General features: G+C 42.9%; 1 protein-coding gene across 2 annotated transcripts; it reads left to right on the top strand.

Moving 5' to 3' along the window:
• Positions 1 to 51: 51 nt before the first annotated feature.
• On the top strand, positions 52 to 14,036 carry LOC130917175 (neuronal acetylcholine receptor subunit alpha-9-like). Of its 2 annotated transcripts, none has more exons than XM_057838291.1 (5): positions 52 to 249; positions 2,634 to 2,752; positions 2,889 to 3,043; positions 6,355 to 6,887; positions 12,422 to 14,036. In XM_057838291.1, the coding sequence occupies exons 1-5, from the start codon at positions 189 to 191 to the stop codon at positions 13,054 to 13,056; spliced, it is 1,503 nt and encodes a 500-aa protein (XP_057694274.1). In that variant the 5' UTR covers positions 52 to 188; the 3' UTR covers positions 13,057 to 14,036. The 2 variants fall into 2 exon arrangements, with proteins under 2 accessions (XP_057694274.1, XP_057694273.1); XM_057838290.1 differs by having other exon boundaries at positions 2,634 to 2,779; positions 12,422 to 14,034.
• Positions 14,037 to 20,820: the final 6,784 nt, after the last annotated feature.

Here is a 20,820-nt window from a genome sequence, read left to right as displayed (position 1 = left end):
TGAAGCTAATGATGACAACAATGACGTCATGTACAGCGCGCCGCCTCCCACAAATGCAGAGGATGGAGCGCAGAACGATAAAGAATGTTGAATTTTAATCTAGTTTGTCTTTTCGTCACATTATTGTGAAATATTAGAGTTTTTTGTGTTAAATGCTCGTTGGTTTGGGGTAGATCTCTTTTAGCGGCATGAAAGGATCGGAAATGCAAAGTTTATTGTGCATGTTGTTTTTTGCTTCAGTGTTGCCAGGTAAGAATATTTCCCCCTCCCTTACATTTAATTTACTAAAAAAAAAAAAAAAAAATTCACAGCCCCAGTTAATTCTAGCATTTTTTAAATCTTTTTTTTTTTTTTTTTTGTAGGCTATATATTATATGTATAATACTATCGATTATTTGTTGTTATTGTAATTTCAGTTAAAACAAACTATTACATTTTTGTGTTATTTAAAAAAACAATAATACATTAAGAACACTGTTTTTATGAATTTATTTTTGACAGGTTAACATTTTAAAACCGTGCAACATTTAGAATTGTTTTTATAATTTCCAAGTAAAGATTCAACCGCACCCCAATATTGAACTTTTGAATTGTGTATTTTATTACTTATTATTTTATGTTTAACATTAATTTTTCAAAATAGTATTTTATAGACTGGTTGTCATGTTTTAAGATGTTGTCATTATGCAAACATGTTTTATTATTTATTGTTTTTTTAAACATATTTGTATTTTTATTACTTTTTTACTTTACAAAATTTTATATTACATACACATGCTGATTCCATTCATTAAGATTGTTTTTAATACTTTAACACCTCATATGCAATATATGTAAATATTAACATATTATATATATGTGCATTCCAATCAAGTTTTATTGGTTACTTTTTACATGCATTATAAGATTGTTTAATTTTTTACAGGGAAAAATGTTTTTGCATGACTGACATGTTGGTTTTTTGTACATTTCATTATCATGCTGCTTTTTTTTTTTTTCATGAAAAACGGCCTCACAGCGTCCAGATGTGCAGGGATTTCACTGCCATCATAATCCTTCCTGTGTTGACCTTGTTAACCAAGTTTTTAAAAAAAAACATGTGCTAGCAACATAACAACACAAAATGCAATTAAATAACTTCTTCATCGACCCAAAATGTCTTCAAGTATGTTCCTTTTCCTGCCTCTGGTGTTTGTGTGTGTCTTACCAACATTTTACACTCACATGTTTAATTGATGGAAGTAGATGCAGATTTGGGTCAGAATCAACAACAAGGGGTGAGCCATCATGAAGTGATCTCAGCTCACCATCTGCCACATCCAAAGCACAGGATTCACTTAACTGCTGATAGTTTAAATGTTGTGTCATATGCAGGGGTGAAAGTGGACCAGAACGATCAGGAACGCAGTTCCGGTATAAGAATCAGGGCCAGAACGCAGTTCCGGTATAAGATTCAGGGTCGGAATGCTGTTCCGGTACTCAGTGCTTTGATTCCAAAAATATGACGGCAACTGTCAAAACGCTATGTAATTTACAAAAAAAAAAAAAAAAGCATGGAGGTTTCCCCAGCTGCTGCAGTTATCTGAGCCTGACAACGATGAGTCACATCAATATGTGAATGCACGCAGCAAAGCAAAACACCTGGACTCATTTTTCTGTTCAATTGGCTGACATACTGACATGTGATCAGCAGAGATAGTTAGCTCGGATTGGTTCAAATGTGCATGTTTTCTGGAACAGCAAAAAAAAAAAAAAGTTTGTTGAATTGGTGCGACAAAAAAGGGCAATGCAACATAACATGGATCAAATCTTTAAGAGCAAGGAAAGAGTTGAGGAGGCTTATTTATCATATTTAGTTTTATTTGCTCTGATGGGGAGGTTCAAAACATCTTAGCTGTCAATGTGCACTTTGGACCGATATTTGTTCATTTATGTTAAGCTACTTATTCATTTCCTTATGATTTAAAAAAGTCAATGTTTGTGCGATCTTCAAAATATATTCCCTTTCACGTTGCATAATATAAGTAATTTGTATTTACCGGTATTTTTCTGAATGTATGTTACTTGTTTGTTATTAAATAAATAAACAAAAAGTAAATGTTTACATTAACTTCAATTTTAATATACAGTACATCCAATGTTCTTAAGAAGTTAAAATAGAGATTTAGAATTTAGTAAGTGAGGAAATGAGGGAAAATAAAAATTAGGAGATGGAGATGGGGGTTATTGCCGTTTTTGTTTACTTTTATTTTGCAAATCATTGACAAAAATACAATTTTGAATGAAAATCAGTTTTTGTATGTGTTATAGAAATAACTGCTAAAACAGTTTTCCCTGCATTTCAGTAGTTTAAGAGGTTTGAAAAAAATCTGGCTCCGTGGCGACCTGCACGTCGGGGAGTTCCGGCAAGAGATTCTAGCCACTTTCACCCCTGGTCATATGAGAGAGAGGTTAATCAATTTGGCAGAGCAAGGCAAACTAATTTTATTTTTATTATAGCTACATAAAATGCTAATAAGCTATGTAAAACGGACATAAATGCAGAGTAGACTTCAAGAAATGTGTGCATCCTGGTAACCAATGCTTGAATGTGCATTCATTCCATTTGATATTGATGTCTCCTATGTCCACAGTCTCCTGGTGCGCACACGGCAGGTTCGCCCAGAAGCTCCTTAATGATCTCTTTGACAACTACACCAGCGCTCTAAGGCCGGTAGAGGACACAGATGCCATCCTGAACGTCACCCTGCAGGTCACACTCTCGCAAATCATCGACATGGTAAAATACAAACTAACTCATACGCTGCCAGCTATTCCTAGTTGAAATGGAACGGATGTCCAACAAGGTTAAATTATAATTCATTACAAATAGTTTGGATCCTTTACAGGATGAACGAAACCAAATACTGACAGCCTATTTGTGGATACGACGAGTGTGGCTGGATGCTCATCTCAAATGGAGTAAGGAAGACTATGATGGACTCGATACCATCCGTATACCTAGCAGTTATGTATGGAAACCCGATATAGTCCTATATAACAAGTAGGTCGGACTGGTGTCGAGTTACCATTGTATGATAATTAGCTTTTTTTTTTTTTTTGAAGACGTTATGTACAGGAGAGTCCAGACCCCTTTTTTATGCCTCAGTAAATGGGCACAGTTTATATGAAGTCGATTTTTGAAACTTGACTTTATTTGCCTTGACTTTACTGGAAATGCATAAAATATAAAGTGGAATGAAAATGTATCTGAACCTTTTGGAATTTCTTACATTTCTGTATAAAGTCACTGTCAAATGTGATCTGATCTTTGTCAAAATCACACAGATGAAAAAACAGTGTCTGCTTTATTTAAAACCACCCAAACATTTATTGTTTTTCATATTTTAATGAGGATAGTATGCAAACAATGACAGAAGGGGGGAAAATAAGTCAGTGAACCATCACATTTAACGTGTATTTTGTTCTTCTAAAACCATTCTGAATTAAAGTTACTTCTGTGTTTTTGATTATTGTCTTGTTGCGGCATCCATCCTGGTTTTAGTCCTAACCCTAAGCCTTCCTGCAAAACATCCTGACAAACTTTTGAATTCATTCTTCCATTACTGATTGCAAGTTGTCCAGGCCCTGAGGCAGCAAAACAGTCCCAAATCATGATGCTTCATCCACAATGCTTCACGGTGGAGATGAGGTGTTAATGTTGGTGAGCTGTTGCATTTTACCTCCACACATGACGTTGTGTGTTACTCCCGAACGAGTCAACTTTGGTTTTATCAGTCCACAAAATATTTTGCCAAAACTTCCGTGGAGTATCCAAGTGCCTAATGCGAACATTAGACAGCAGTGGCTTCCTCCGTGGAGTCCTCTCATGAACACTATTCTCTGACAGTTTTACATATAGCTGATGTGTGCACAGAGATATTGGACTGTGCCAGTGATTTCTGTAAGTCTTTAGCAGACACTCTAGGGTTCCTTTTTACCTCTCTGAGTATTCTGTGCTGAACTCTTAGCGTCATCTTTGGTGGACGGCCACTCCTTGGGAGAGAAGCAACAGTTTCAAACTCTCTCCATTTGTAAACAACTTCTCTGACTGTCGATTGATAAACATCCAGACTTTTATAGGTTTTGTATCCTTTCACAGCTTTATACAAATCAACATTCCTTGATCGCAGGTCTTCAGACAGCTCTTTTGACCGAGCCATGATGCACATCAGACAATGCTTCTCATCAAGACAATTCTTACCAGGAGTGTGTTTTATATTGGGCAGGGCAGCTTTATACCACTCATCAGTGATTGGGTACACACCTGACTTAAAGGGTATGTCATGCCCTGGGAAAATGTTAATATTCCATCATTTATCCATAAACGCATGCCTTTTGTATTCATATCATGCCACTTCGTGTAATTACACACAAGAAAATGAGAGAAATTTGGCTCGATTGCCAAGCTAAAACGACCGGCGCCCGAGATCTGGCAGATTGTGTGCGTGACGTCACGACAAGTGAAGAGAGTGCCACCGGCCACTAGGGGGGCAGGGCCTGTCTGCATCAATATGATTCCTTCTAGTGAGGGGAGAATTAGTGGTGTTTTGAGCTGTTTATGCTGATGCATTGTGTTCGTCCTGCACATATTCCAGGTTCCCTCATGAAGAAACACCCCTCGTTGTCAATAAAAGAGAATTCAGAATTGACAGTGAGGGGTGTTTCTTCAACAAGAAAAAGGCTCAGTGCTTTAATACTGAATGGCGGCGATGATGGCAGACAATTTCGTTTCTAGTTTCAGCGACGAATCCGACGTAGAAGGACGTAACGAATGTTCATCTAATGGTGACGAGGAGAGTTACGAAGCTTTAATCGGTGTTTTAGGTTACCAATTTGAGCCCAAACGAACGCCAATGCAGCGTAATGAAACGGTCATTGAGGGAAGCAAAGACACTGATGAAACATCGGCAGCAGATCGTGTGGGAAACACCAATGATTTGTTTTGCATTTCTTTTTGTGAAGCTGATACACCGTGACTGCAAAATAAAGGAATACATAGAACAATTATCATTTATTGCGCTATCATAGCTTTTCGCTCTGCCAACAGACACAAATATGAATGGGATCAGAGGATTTGTTCTATATATTTTACGAACGATAATTTATACATGTGTCCAGTCCTGTATCCAATGCGTGACATTTTTTTATTATAAAAGAATACTCACTCTGGCCATTTCGAGCTTGGCTGCTCCCCTCCTTTGCTTAGCCTTAGCCTCCTTTGCCACTAATCGTCCTCTTTCTTGATATCTCGGGACATTTAGGTCGCTGCGCGTGTATGGTCGGCACCGCATCTCCTTTGAGCAGCAATCTTTTGGAAAAATCCAATTTCATTTGTCCATAGTTCGAGAAGCTTTCAGGTGGAAAATGCGCACCACAGAAAAGTGTGCCGGAGGCTGTGTCTAGAGAATTAGCCCTCTTTGCACGGACCAACTTCACCCATTGTCTGCATAGTCCAGCTTTTTTTTTTCGCGTTCGGGAACTCATGGATACTATATTCCGATAAATAACTATTTGTACACCACATAGCACAGCAGTTTTGAACCATTTTTGTGATGTTTTGGTCGAACAAACCCCAACGCTACTCTCTGGTCGTTAAAAAACAATGGCACCTGGCTCCGCCTCGACTGCCAATCACTTGTCGTGACGTCCCCGCCCCATTCGGCTGTTTCCGGAACACTTTCGGGAATGTTCGTCATTTTCGATCTATTTTCGATAATTGCTCATTAATGTGATTGATTTTTTTGTTAACTTTATCAATATTTGTTATCTTGGCACATAACGGTTCTATTGATGTCTCACACCCCCTTTGCCGCTACATGCCCTTTAAATTGTTTGGTAAAAATTGGTTTCAATTGCTCTTTAAGTCTCCTTAGGTAGAGTGTTCACGTACTTATTTTTTCCACTTCTGTCATTTTTTGCATGCTATCCTCATTGAAATATGAAAACCTATATATGTTTGGGCGGTTTTAGATCGAGCAGACACTGTTTTTACATCTGTGTGATTTTGACAAAGATTAGATCACATTTGATGGTGATTTTATGCAGAAATGTGAGAAATTCCAAAAGGTTCAGACACTTTTTCATACCACTGTACATAGAATAATTGGTGTGCTTGTGTCTTTTCGGACGTCTATTTACGCCCTGTTGTCCTTTTCAGTGCAGAGAAAGAGTTCTCCAGTTCAGGCAATAAACATTTTGAGGACTGACAGTAGCCTCGGAATAAAAATTTTAGTACTCTGGTTCCTGCGCAACCCTCCAGAATGAACACAATCCAATCCATTCCTACTTATGAGGTATGTTTCTGCCTTTCAGTGCCGACGATCACTTCACAGGCCCCATGGACACCAACGTGGTAATCAGCCATGATGGCCAGATCATGTGGGACTCGCCGGCAATTACCAAAAGCTCTTGCAAGGTGGATGTGTCCTTCTTTCCCTTTGATGCACAGCAATGCAGGTTCACCTATGGCTCATGGACCTACAATGGCAACCAGCTGGATATCCTTAACGCCATGGAGAGTGCCGATCTGGCAGACCTGGTGGACAATGTGGAGTGGGAAGTCCTTGGCATGCCGGCCACCAGGAATGTCATATTGTACGGCTGCTGCGCTGATCCTTACCCTGATGTCACGTACACCTTGAAACTCAAGAGGAGGGCGTCTTTCTATGTCTTCAACCTGCTGATACCGTGTGTGATGATCTCGTTTCTAGCTCCACTGGGCTTCTACCTGCCTGCCGACTCTGGAGAGAAAGTGTCTTTGGGTGTCACCGTTATGCTGGCGTTGACTGTCTTTCAATTGTTGGTTGCGGAGATCATGCCACCCTCGGAGAATGTACCACTGATTGGTAGGGATGCACAATCAGTCTATTACAGATTGTTCAGTCTCTGATCCTATGTCAGAAATATGCGGGTCAGCTGTAACCCCTCATAGTGTACCTCACATACAGAAGCACTAGCCAAAGAAAAACTTTGGGTTTGCTTACTAGCTAGGAAGGTTGAAGGTTAGTGTCTTAGGCTAAATGACTACAGGTGTCTAAATGTAATCTTCTATCCTGCACTATGTAAAACAGTTAACAGGGAACCAAAGGAAAGAAACACACCACACACTCAAGAGCAAGTGCAATATTCCTTAAGAAGTCGACAATATGAAACAACGATTAAAAACAAAGATTTTTTTTTTCCCAAAACAATATCATCAATCAGGCAATTTCTGTATGAGATGATTGGCTCATGACTGACTGAAGAGCAGGACTTTAAAGTTAGTGTCAACAAGAACAACAACAACCTGAATGGTTGCTCGACAGGCCTTCAGCCTTTAAAGGGAACCACAGACTTAAAGACTTGTGGGCTCTAATAAGCCACAATTGTTTTCTTTTACGAAAATATGTTATTAGAAACACATTAAATATTGCAATTGGTTTAAAAATCAATAATATTACATGTACATGTTTTGACCTGCGGAGGGCACCATGTTTTAAGCGCGCAATGGACGCTCGGGGTGATGATGTAGATCAGGGGTCCTGAAAGTTTTTCCTGTGAGGACCACATAACTTTTCCCTTCTCTGATGAGGGGCCGGGGTCAGTTTGTAACAGAAAAAGTGTGAAGATTGCAGGAGTGCCTAAACGTAAAAATGTATTGTTTTTCAGAAAGCCACAATCAAATAACCCTTTCTGGATTCTTCGCGGAACAAAAGTAAATAAAATAAAAAAAATAATAATATATAATATAATAATAATAATATATAATAATAACACTATTAATTAAATAAATAATAAACAAATAACCCTCTCTGGGTTCTTCACTGAAAAAAGCCAGGAAACAAATAACACTATTAAAAAAAAAAATCAAAAAGCTCTCTGGTATTGTTCAGGGGGCCTGACCAAATGTGGAGGTGGGCCGCATCTGGTCCGCGGGCCGTAGTTTGGGGACCCCTGATGTAGATTGTCACTGTCACTCGACGAATACTACCGGGTTACTGCAATTTCTTTTCCGCGGTGAGAGGTCCAACACATGCGCTCATCTGCTAAAACCGGCAAGTACATACCGTATTTTTCGGACTATAAGTCGCACCTGAGTATAAGTCGCACCGGCCATAAAATGCCCAACGAAGAGGAAAAAAGCATATATAAGTCGCACCGGAGTATAAGTCGCATTTTTGGGTGAAATTTACTTGAAAATAATCCAACACATACAACAGATATGTCATCTTGAAAGGCAATTTAAAATAAAAATACAATAGAGAACAACTTGCTGAATAAGTGTACAGTATGATAATGTTAAATGATGCATGAACAACGAAATGCGAAGAAGATATGCATAGAGGAATGGGCCAATATACCAGCAACAGTGTGTGAAAAGCTTGAGAAGAGTTACAGAAAACGTTTGGCCTCCGTTATTGCCAACAAAGGTTACATAACAAAGTATTGAGATGAACTTTTGGTAGTGACCAAATACCTATTTTCGACCATGATTTGCAAAAAAATTATTTAAAAATCAAACAATGTGATTTTCTGTTTGTTTGTTTTTTTCCACATTCTGTCTCTCATGTTTGAGGTTTACCCATGTTGACAATTACAGGCCTCTCTAATATTTTGAAGTGGTTGACTAAATACTTATTTGCCTCAATGTATGTCCGTATTTCCATCTTTTCTTGTGCTTTTTCAAAATCGAAAGAACCACAAAATACTATACATCCCAGGAGCCATTGTGAGGTCAAGAAGTTACCACTGTAACTCGTACTATCATTTATCTTTTAAGAAGTACGTCTTTCTATCCGTGGTTCCCTTTCAGATCATCAATGAACCGAACCTTTAGTTTTGATATCAGTGTGTTGAAAATAAAGGTGACCAAGAATGATGAAGTCGCTATCATCCATAGATCAAACAGGGTTCTCTTCAATAAAGTGTGCCTATGTACAGTGTATGTCGTATTCAAATTCAGATTTTTACCTTCATCATACAAACATGAGTTCCAACAGGTTCGCAGATTTAAAGGGATCCTCGGTTTTTAAGACAAGTAATTCTTAGAAGATACATGTTCGTATGAGTTATAATAATTTGATATTAAAACCCCTCTTCAGGTTTTTGTATTAATAAAGTTTGTAAAATTATTTTAAGTGATAGGTCGCCATTCTTGTTACGTCACAGTGCGTGACTACACTGGTCCCGTTGCGGAAATTCCAGCATGTCACTCGTTAGCTTTCCCAACATATCGTCAGTTCTACCCTTCCTATTTGAACCAGATCTGAAAAGTGAAGAGTAGGACAGCACTGTTGGTCGTTCACAGGACGAGCTTCAGGGAAAAATGCATGCAGCAAATACCTGATAAGACAAAAGTTGGGCAAAACTGGTGATGCGAGAGAGTGCTGTTGTGTTGGGAACTCCGGTTGGGAGCGAGAGTGTATTCTGTCCGGTTTTATTAGCAGATATTCAAGGTAAGCATATTGCGTTTTCAAACTTATCCCAATATAATTATGTAGATTGTTAGCATCCAGAGCTGTCGTGTGCTTACAGTACAGGCCAGAGAGCACACCTTGTGTAATCCATGTCTTGTACATTGTAACGCGTGGTAGCTAAGATACGTGTATAAAAGTACCAAAAAGGGGAGAAGCTTCCACTTATGCACATTTATTCACAAAAAATCATATTTCCACCTTGACCACTCTTCACTCGGGAGCTCAGCAGTATGCAAACACGCGTTCCCTGACGAACTCCCAACATTGTTGTAAGGTCCACGTCAGAGTCACTGTCGTCACTGTCAGGGCCGGAGTGGGACTCATTTTCGGCCCTGGAATTTCATGCCTCAGACCGGCCCACTCATTTAAAATTATGTCATTATGCATACACGTGTTCAGTGTTCTCTAAAGCCGTGTACTGTAATTCTGTGTATTCCAATTCAGTGCAGGTAATGGTTGTTTAACAAGGTGGCTTTATTTTAACAAGTGCAACACAACATATTTTGAACAAATTTAAAAATGGATTTAAAAAAAAAAACTATATTAAATGATACATTTGAAAAATAAATTAGGGCTGTCAAACGATTAAAATTTTTGATCGAGTTAATTACAGCTTAAAAATTAATCGTAATTAGTCGCACTTCAAATCATCTATAAAATATGCCATATTTTTCTGTAAATTATTGTTGGAATGGAAAGACAAGACACAAGATGGATACATACATCCAACATACGGTACATAAGGACTGTATTTGTTTATTATAACAATAAATCAACAAGATGGCATTAACATTATTAACATTCTGTTAAAGCGCTCCATGGATAGAAAGACTTGTAGTTCTTCAAAGATAAATGTTAGTACCGCTTATAGAAATTTTATATTAAAACCCCTTTGAATGTTTTCGTTTTAATAAAATTTGTAAAATTTTCAATCAAAAAATAAACTATTAGCCCGCCATTGTTGATGTCAATAATTACTTACACAATGCTCATGGGTGCTGAAGCCTATAAAATCAGTCGCACCCAAGCGCCAGCGGAGGGCGGCAAAACTCCATAAAACACAATAAGTGGGCATGTCATTGTACTGTCATTTAAATCTGTCTGAGCAGGGCATGTGCGTTAATTGCGTCAAATATTTTAACGTGATTCATTAAAAAAATTAATTACCGCCCTAAAATAAATGAATAAATAAGACCTTTTCTGCAACATCAACTATTAACAAAATGAGTGCTTACAGATAAAACAAACATAGCAACATAACAATATGAAAAATAAAGAATACGTATTGCACATTGTAACAACTTCTAATGATACTATTATCCATGTTCCATTTCCACTTTAAAAACGCCACGTAATTGATTATATTAATTCTAATGTTCACTCGCTGAACGACATGGCAATCCTACCTTCCAGCTCTGCACCTGTGGTGTGTTCATTATGGCTAATGCTTGCTGCTACATATCCCTTGTGAGGTGCTACAAGAAGCCAAAGTTTCCACAATTACATATTGTCGTATCACACGGTGCAAGTTGCATTTTATTCGCCATCTGGCCTTACCACTTTCGTTGTAATCCTCTGTAGTTTGAGGCAGCAAGGTCGTTGCATGAAAAAAATTAGCTATTTTCGCGCATTTTGCCGATTCTTTCACGAGTGCTTTTCTCTTTTTAATTCTTATTTTTCAGCGCCACCCTTGCTCTTTTTATCCATCCGAGCACTGAGATAGCAGCTAATTTGGCTCAATACAGACTACAATTAGGGGGCGGAGCTGCATGCTGTATTTTTCGTCTGCACACGTGAGGATGAGTCTGGAAAAAAATAATACTGTTTTTTTTTTTTAAGACGGCCCACAGGGACAGCGGTAACAGAATGTAAGTTATACTCAGTGACACTGTCATAAATAAATACCAAACAAAAAATTATAACAGTGTAATTTTTTTTTTTTTTTTTAATAAAACCCGGACCGGCCCTTCTGGCCGGCCGGCCCTTCTGGAATCGTCCAGAAGCTCCCGATTAGTCACTCCGGGCCTGGTCACTGTAGCGTGCCATAGTGCTTTAATTATTTATTTAGTATGATTTGGGGGAAACTCCCACGAAGAATAGGCAACAAAAAAGATAGCAATAGTAATCCAAATCTGCGTTTTTTACTCACTCGAAGATCCAGGAATTAGACCGATACCATGGCAATGTCGCAGCCGCAATTAGGCCGTCGATACCACAAAATAGACTGATCCGAAAAGCCGCTGTGGGACCGACAAATTAAAAAAAATGGACAGATCCGAAACCAATATTGCAGACGTGGTGGGACCGTCGGATCCAGAAAATAGACGGATCCCTTACTTGACTGAGGATCCAGGAAAAATGTTCGGGCGCTATTTGTAACGCGTGGTGGGTAGGACGCGTGCATACAGGGACCAAAAAGGGGGAGAAGCTTCCACTTATGCACATTCATTCAGTAAAAATAATAATTCCACCTTGACCACTCTCTTCACTCCCCTTGTTTCCATTTGACTGGAAATTGCATCCAAAAGCAGCACATCGTGGCATTTTACTTCGCGAATTTAGGCAGTAATAAGCAATTGTTGAACACGGAAGATACCAATGACGTCATCACTGCGAGCCCGCAAACCATGGCGCCAACTAACGGTCAAAATATGGACTAAACATTATAAAATATTGCCATTGATTTAACATTTTATGTGTTTCTAACAACATATTTTAGTACAAGAGAACAATTGTGGTTTATTAAAGCCTACATGTATTTAAGTTAGAGGATCACTTTAACATTTTTAGGGGTTGGGATTGTGTTATGTTAGTGTGAAGGTTCCTAAACTGTCTCAATTCAGGGTTTAGGGGTGGAGGGCCGAAACAACAGCATAACCAGTATCAACCAACGTGACATTGCATGCCTTGTCTATCCCCAACAGGCAAGTACTACATAGCCACCATGACCATGATTACTGCCTCCACTGCCTTGACCATTTTCATCATGAATATTCACCACTGCGGCCCAGATGCCAAGCCTGTACCCAAGTGGGCCAAGAAAGTCATCTTGCAGTACATGGCGAGAATGTGCTTTGTTTACGAGGTCGGGGAGAACTGCATGTCTCCACAGTCGGAGAAAAGGGAACCATCAATGGTGAGGAACCGCAACATGAACGGCCTGGCGGGTGCCCGCGGAGCAGATCGGAACTTAGGGATAGAGGGATATAGCTCCGTGACCACAGAGGAAAGACAAGACTCGGACCCTAACAACTGCTACGATTCCTGGAAAAATGGAACCTTCGTCGACATGGACTATGACGACTTGTGTGACGCCAAGAGATGTCGGAAAGGTGGCGTGAGTGACGGGGAGCGGTCACACGGGGCCCCCTGCAATGAGAAGCTTCTGATTTTGCCTAACGTGGAATACATCGCCAACTGCTACAGGGAGCAAAAGGCCACTCAGAAGAGAACCGGCGAGTGGAAGAAGGTGGCCAAGGTGCTGGATCGCTTCTTCATGTGGTTGTTCTTTATCATGGTCTTCTTCATGAGTCTTCTTATCATGGGCAAAGCCATCTGACAGATGGCACATTTGTTTAACGGAGTCATCCTCAATGACAGTGCTTTACACAGCTAACTCGTTGTGTGAAACATTGGTATTGATCAATATTTGTTTAACCATTTTTTTTAAAGATAAAAGGAAAAAAAATCTCTCTTACCTACCTGAGCCAATTGATGCATATGTCTTTGTTGAAATCAAATATGAAGTAAAAAATATATCAATAAATAAGCTATAAACTTTGGATTCCATGGAATATGGATAATATGATAGATTTGATCAAATGAATATTGATTTCCACTCAAATCTTATTCGTACAAACCTATTTCTTTTACTCATAATGTGTTATCGAGGAACAGATAGGGGACGTGCCAGATCAAAGAGTTAGATTCATGTGCAAAAAAAAAAAAAAAGAATGGAATTGTTTTGTTTGCCGTGCATAAGCAAAGGAATCATTTAGCTTTGCTGTTAATAACAATTGTTTGTTAGAACATTAAAAAAAAAAAAACTCCCTCTCAACTTGTTTTGAGTGATCCAAATACAGTCAATAAAATTTCTCTACTTAAAGGGATCCTCGATCTTTAAGACAAGTAATTCTTAAAAGATACATGTTAGTATGAGTAATAATAATTTGAAATTAAAACCCCTCTTAAAGGGTATGACAACACCTGGGGAAATGCTAATATTCCATCATTTATCCATAAACGCATGCCTTTTGGATTCATATCATGCCACTTCCTGTACTTACACACATCGCAACACCAAGAAAATGATAGAAATTTGGATCGATTGTCAAGCTAAAACGACCGGCGCCCGAGATCCCGGAAATCTAGCGTATTATGTGCGTGACGTCACAACAAGGAAACACACGGCTCAGTGCTTAGTACTGAATGGCGGCGATAATGGCGCACAATTTTGTTTCTAGTTGCAGCGACAAATCCGACGTAACGAACGTTCTTCTAATGGTGACGAGGAGAGTTATGAACCTTTCTTTGGTGTTTTGGGGTATTGAGCCCAAACGAAAGCCAATGCAGCCTAATGAAAGGATCATTGAGGGGAGCAATCACACTGATGAAACACCGGCGGCAACAGAAACACCGAATGTTTTGTTTTGCATTTGTTTTTGTGAAGCTGATACACTGTGACCGCAAAATAAAGAAATGTATAGAATAATTATCATTTATTGTGCTATCATACGTTTTCGCTCTGCCAACAGACACAAATATGAATGGGATTTGAGGATTTGTTTATATATTTTACGAGCGATAATTTATACATGTGTTCAGTCCAATATCCAATGCGTGCAGGGCCGGCCCAGCCCATTTTGGGGCCTAAGCAAAATAAAGCAAAGGGGCCCATATTTTTGGCCCACCATTTCGTCACAGTGTATTGTGAAACCCATACACGCAATCCAACCCATACGTCCATATTTTGTATATTGATCAGATTTTGTTGCACTGCAGACTTCAAACCTCTCACCCCAAATTTTTGTCCGTACTTACAGTAGATAGCGCCAAACCTTTTTCTAAAAGAGGAAAGAAAGAAGTTAAGGAAGAATTTGTATTTTTTAAGCTTGTAATCAAGTATCAAAACTCACAAAAGTAAAATAAAACAAACTGTAGTAAACAAAATAGAATATGAATTAAACAATTGCCAGATTGGGGGCCCCCTAGTGGTCAGGGTTCCTAAGCAGCTGCATAGGCTGGGCCGGCCTTGAATGCGTGATATGTTTTTTATTATAAAAGAGTACTCACTCTGGCCATTTCGAGCTTGGCTGCTCCCCTCCTTTGCTTAGCCTTAGCCTCCTTTGCGAGTCATCGTTCTCTTTCTTGATATCTGGGGACATTTAGGTGGCTAGGCGTGTATGGTGGGCACCGCATCTGCTTACAGCAGCAATTTCTGAGCAAAACCTGATTTCATTTGTCCATAGTTCGAATAGCTTTCAGGTGTAAAATGCGCACTACACAAAACCGTGCCGGAGGCTGGGTCTGCAAAATTAGCCCTCTTAGCACGGACGAACTGTCACACCTGGGTGTGGGTTGTCATGTCTTGGTATTGTTTTCTCTTCCTGCTTTATTTTGAAGGCTCAACCTCCTGTTTCCACCACTCACCCTTCCTGCTGTCTCACCTGTCTCTGATTATGATTAGCTATTGTTCCCACCTGTGCCCCATTCCTCATGTGCTTAAATTGTTTGTCACTCCCTAGTCTTGTGCCAAAGTGTCTTCGTCGTCACTACAGCCTGCATTCATAGTCCAAGATATTCTACATTGTGAGTTAATTCATAGTATTCTACAGTTGTGTTCTTTTATGCCTAGTGCCAAGTCCTTTGTTATAATATTCTACTCCAGTGCATTTTGCCTGGCTCTCTTGTTTCTCGTTTTTATTATTTTTGTTTCATAGCCCGTTATTTCCTCCTACTGGAGCGCCCTCAGTTTGTACTTGCCTTTGACCATTTTAAGTTATTAAAAGACTGAATTCTGCATCTGAGTCCGCTCATCTTGTCTAAGTGTGACAGTACACTTTGGCCATAATGGACTCAGCGGAATTCGCCAGGCTTTGCGCTTCGCTCCAGGGCCACGACAACAGACTCGACCGTCAGGAGCAGTTCCAGACGGCCATGGCCACCCAGTTGATCCAGCTCACAGCTCAACTGACCGACCTGGCGGGTAGGCTTCAGCCCGTCACTTCACCTCCTGCGGCAACTGCTGTCCCCTCACAAGCATTTTCCACTCACTCTGGGGGAGGTCCTCGGTTGGCGCCACCGGAGTGTTTCTCTGGAGAAGCTGGTACCAGTAAAATATTCATTACTGATTGTACACTACATTTTGACTGTTGTCCGGGCGAGTTCAGCTCTGACCGAGCGAGAATCGCATATATGATCACTCATATGACTGGCCGAGCTAGGGCATGGGCGATGGCTGAGTGGGAGCGCGACTCTCCAATTTGTTACTCACTCACTGCTTTCAGAGAAGCCCTAATCAGGACGTTCGACCCTGTCTGCACCGAACGGGCTCGAGCGCGGGAACTGGGAAACTTGCTGCAAGGCACCCACTCCGTCAATGACTATGCCATCCAGTGCCGCACCCTGGCCGCAGGAAGCGGCTGGGGACACATGGCGCTCTATGACACCTTTCTGAAGGGGCTTTCCGTTCCTATCCGGGAGCAACTCATTCCCCTGGACCTACCGGGCGACCTCGACTCCCTCATTGCTTTAGCCATTCGGACAGACCATCGGCTGCAGGAGCTCCCGAGGGTCCGACCAAACCCATCCGAGAAGCCCCCCCCCAGGACATCCGAGCATCAAGAGAAGCGTCACCCTTCTCTGCATCATGCCGTACCAAGACTTGTAGACGTCGAGCCCATACAGCTAGGGCCAACCGGTCTTTCCAAAGAGGAGCGCAAGCGTCGCCAACTGGAGAGAAGGTGCTTCTACTGTGGGGCCTCAGGACACCTTGTAGCTGCCTGTCCCTGTCGCCCCAACCAACCAGGTGAACCACGAGGTATTCCAGAGAATACACCCCGCTCGACCACTGAGATCCAAGTAACGCACAGGGCCAGGACCCACACATTCCGGGCCCTCATAGACTCAGGAGCGGATGAAAGCCTGATGCCTTGGGGTGTGTGTAAACTCTTGGGACTGCAGGCTCTTCGTCTTGAGCGACCTCTGGTGGCCAGGTCCCTTGATGGCACCAGGCTATTTACAATAACTCATACTACTGAACCAGTGGAGGTTGGGGTACAAGGACACACCGAGACTATGAGCTTCCACCTTTTCTCAACATCAACTCAGACTGTGGTGCTAGGGTTCTCCTGGTTGTGTAAACATGGCCCGCAAATAGAATGGAAAACAGGGACAATTGTGGGTTGGGGTAGTGACTGTGCAAGGAACTGTGGGGGGCGGTGTAGTACGGGGGCTAAGAAGGTTGCTGTTAATAACATGTCTCTTTCTACCTCCTCAGGACCGGAGATCGACCTGAGCGCAGTCCCCGCTTGTTACCACCACCTAAGCCAGGTCTTCTGCAAGACCAGTGCCATGTCATTACCTCCTCACAGACCTTATGATTGCGCCATCAACCTCGTCCCCGGGTCCACTATCCCCAGGGGACGGCTCTACTCGATCTCTGGTCCCGAGAGACAAGCCATGAAGGCCTACATCCAGTCCTCGTTAAAGTCAGGGTTAATCCGCCCTTCGTCCTCTGCTGCTGGGGCAGGGTTTTTCTTCGTGGGGAAGAAGGATGGAGGCCTGCGTCCATGTATTGATTATCGCCAGCTAAACGATATAACGATTAAGAACCGTTATCCACTCCCATTAATGTAATCAATTTTCGATCAGTTGCAACAAGCTAAGGTGTTCACAAAGCTTGACTTAAGGAATGCTTACCACCTAGTTAGGATACGGGAGGGGGACGAGTGGAAGACGGCATTTAACACTCCAGATGGCCATTATGAATACCTCGTGATGCCGTTTGGTCTTACCAACGCCCCTGCTTTCTTTCAGGCATTGATTAATGACGTCCTACGTGAATTTTTAGACCGCTTTGTATTTGTTTATTGAGATGATATTTTGATCTATTCACCTGACCTAGCCACTCACCAGCAGCATGTAGCCACAGTACTAGAAAGACTCTTAGACAACCAACTGTATGTTAAGGCAGAGAAAAGCCAATTCCACGCCGACACCATCTCCTTCCTGGGTTTTATCGTAGCCCCTGGTAAGGTTCAGATGGATCCGGCTAAAGTCAGCGCTGTTGTTAACTGGCCAACACCCAATAGCCGCAAGAAGGTCCAGCAATTCCTGGGATTTGCTAACTTCTACAGGCGGTTTATTCGAGGCTTCAGCGCAATAGCGGCTCCCCTCCATGCTCTCACTTCTCCACAGGTGCGGTTCTCGTGGGCCCCTGAGACAGAGGCCGCCTTCCAGAGCCTAAAGACCCGTTTCACCACAGCACCAATACTAAACATGCCTGATCCACGCCGCCAGTTTGTGGTGGAGGTTGACGCTTCCAATGAAGGCGTTGGGGCCATCCTCTCACAGCGCTCTGAACAGGACGGAAAGATTCATCCCTGCGCCTTTCTTTCGAGGAAACTCTCCAAAGCTGAGCGGAACTATGACGTGGGAGACCGAGAGTTACTGGCAGTGAAGACCGCTTTAGAGGAGTGGCGTCACTGGTTGGAGGGGGCGGAGCACCCTTTTCTGGTCTGGACAGACCACAGGAACTTGGAATACCTCAAGACTGCGAAGAGACTAAATGCTCGTCAGGCCAGGTGGGCGCTCTTCTTTAACCGCTTTTCATTTTCCATCTCTTACAGGCCGGGGTCCCAAAACAAGAAGGCTGATGCCCTCTCTCGCCTCTACGACCCTGAGCCTGTGGCCAAGGAGCCTGAACGCATCCTACCTCTGAACTGTGTGGTAGGGGCGGTGACTTGGCCAATAGAAAAGGAGGTTAAGCTAGCTAATGGGGGGGGCCCTTCAACACAGGGGTGTCCAGAAAACCGTTTGTTTGTCCCGATCGACTTACGCCCCCGGGTGTTTCAATGGGCTCACTCCTCGCAGCTTTCCTGCCATCCGGGAGTTCGGCGGACAATGCACGCCATCTGCCGGAGGTTCTGGTGGCCGGGCATGGAGCCGGAGGTCCGGGAGTACATTAAGGCGTGCTCGGTCTGCGCCCAGAACAAGAACTCAAACCGCCCACGCATGGGTCTGCTACAGCCTCTGCCTATCCCCTCCAGGCCTTGGGCAGAAATTTCCATGGACTTCGTCACAGGACTGCCGGTCTCACAAGGCAACACCATTCTCACAGTCATCGACAGATTCTCGAAGATGGCCCGCTTTATCGCTCTGCCTGCCCTGCCCTCCGCCAAAGATACTGCTGAGATCATGATGCGGCAGGTGTTTCGGGTCCACGGATTCCCCAAAGACATTGTTTCAGACCGGGGGCCCCAGTTCGTGTCCCGGTTCTGGGGGGCTTTCTGCAAACTGATCGGAGCCAAACCCAGCCTCACCTCTGGGTATCATCCGGAATCCAATGGCCAGACCGAGCGCCTGAACCAGCAGTTGGAAACCGGCCTCCGGTGCCTGGTGTCCCAGAACCAATCGACATGGAGCAACCACCTGGTCTGGGTCGAGTTCGCCCATAATACGCTGCCCACCTCAGCTACGGGTATGTCGCCGTTCAAATGCGTGTTTGGCTATGACCCTCCAGTTTTCACCACCCAGGAGCCTGAGGTCTCCGTTCCCTCCGCCCACGCCTTGGTCCGCCGCTGCAGGCGCATCTGGGAGGCTGCCCGTCTGGTCCTTGCCAGACAGGGGGACAGGATGAAAAGAATGGCGGACCGTCGACGTCGCCCGGCGCCTGCCTACCAGCCAGGGCAGCGGGTCTGGCTCAACGCCCGGGACCTCCCTCTTCGAGCCTCATCAAAGAAATTAGCACCCCGCTTTGTTGGACCGTTCCCCATCTCCAAGGTGGTGGGACCAGCGGCCGTCCGACTGCGCCTTCCTCGCACCCTTCGGATCCACCCCACGTTCCACGTGAGCCAGGTGAAACCCGTGGTGGAGAGTGCCGTGCTGCCAACTCCGCCCCCGCCACCCCCGATGGAGATTGACGGTGGTCCTGCTTACAAGGTCAAGCGGCTGTTGGCGGTCCGGTCCAGGGGCCGGGGTCGCCAGTATCTCGTTGATTGGGTGGGATACGGCCCTGAAGAGAGACAATGGGTGCCCTCCCGCTTCATCCTTGACCCGAGCCTCATCGCAGACTTTCACAGGGACCATCCTGAGATGCCTGGTCCGTCTGGGATCCGGTCCTAGAGGGGGGGGTTCTGTCACACCTGGGTGTGGGTTGTCATGTCTTGGTATTGTTTTCTCTTCCTGCTTTATTATGTTTTTTATTATAAAAGAGTACTCACTCTGGCCATTTCGAGCTTGGCTGCTCCCCTCCTTTGCTTAGCCTTAGCCTCCTTTGCGAGTCATCGTTCTCTTTCTTGATATCTGGGGACATTTAGGTGGCTAGGCGTGTATGGTGGGCACCGCATCTGCTTACAGCAGCAATTTCTGAGCAAAACCTGATTTCATTTGTCCATAGTTCGAATAGCTTTCAGGTGTAAAATGCGCACTACACAAAACCGTGCCGGAGGCTGGGTCTGCAAAATTAGCCCTCTTAGCACGGACGAACTGTCACACCTGGGTGTGGGTTGTCATGTCTTGGTATTGTTTTCTCTTCCTGCTTTATTTTGAAGGCTCAACCTCCTGTTTCCACAACTCACCCTTCCTGCTGTCTCACCTGTCTCTGATTATGATTAGCTATTGTTCCCACCTGTGCCCCATTCCTCATGTGCTTAAATTGTTTGTCACTCCCTAGTCTTGTGCCAAAGTGTCTTCGTCGTCACTACAGCCTGCATTCATAGTCCAAGATATTCTACATTGTGAGTTAATTCATAGTATTCTACAGTTGTGTTCTTTTATGCCTAGTGCCAAGTCCTTTGTTATAATATTCTACTCCAGTGCATTTTGCCTGGCTCTTGTTTCTCGTTTTTATTATTTTTGTTTCATAGCCCGTTATTTCCTCCTACTGGAGCGCCCTCAGTTTGTACTTGCCTTTGACCATTTTAAGTTATTAAAAGACTGAATTCTGCATCTGAGTCCGCTCATCTTGTCTAAGTGTGACACGAACTTTGTCTCAACAGAACTCATTGTCTGCGTTGTCCAGCTCTTTTTGTCGCGTTCGGGAACTCATGGGTACTACATTGCGACAAATGGCTATTTGAACACCACATAACATGAGAGGTTT

This window comes from Corythoichthys intestinalis, chromosome 6, assembly GCF_030265065.1.
Source record: "Corythoichthys intestinalis isolate RoL2023-P3 chromosome 6, ASM3026506v1, whole genome shotgun sequence".
Taxonomy (NCBI): domain Eukaryota; kingdom Metazoa; phylum Chordata; class Actinopteri; order Syngnathiformes; family Syngnathidae; genus Corythoichthys; species Corythoichthys intestinalis.
The sequence above is the reverse complement of the archived record's forward strand: the minus strand, read 5'-3'. Positions and strand labels throughout refer to the sequence as shown.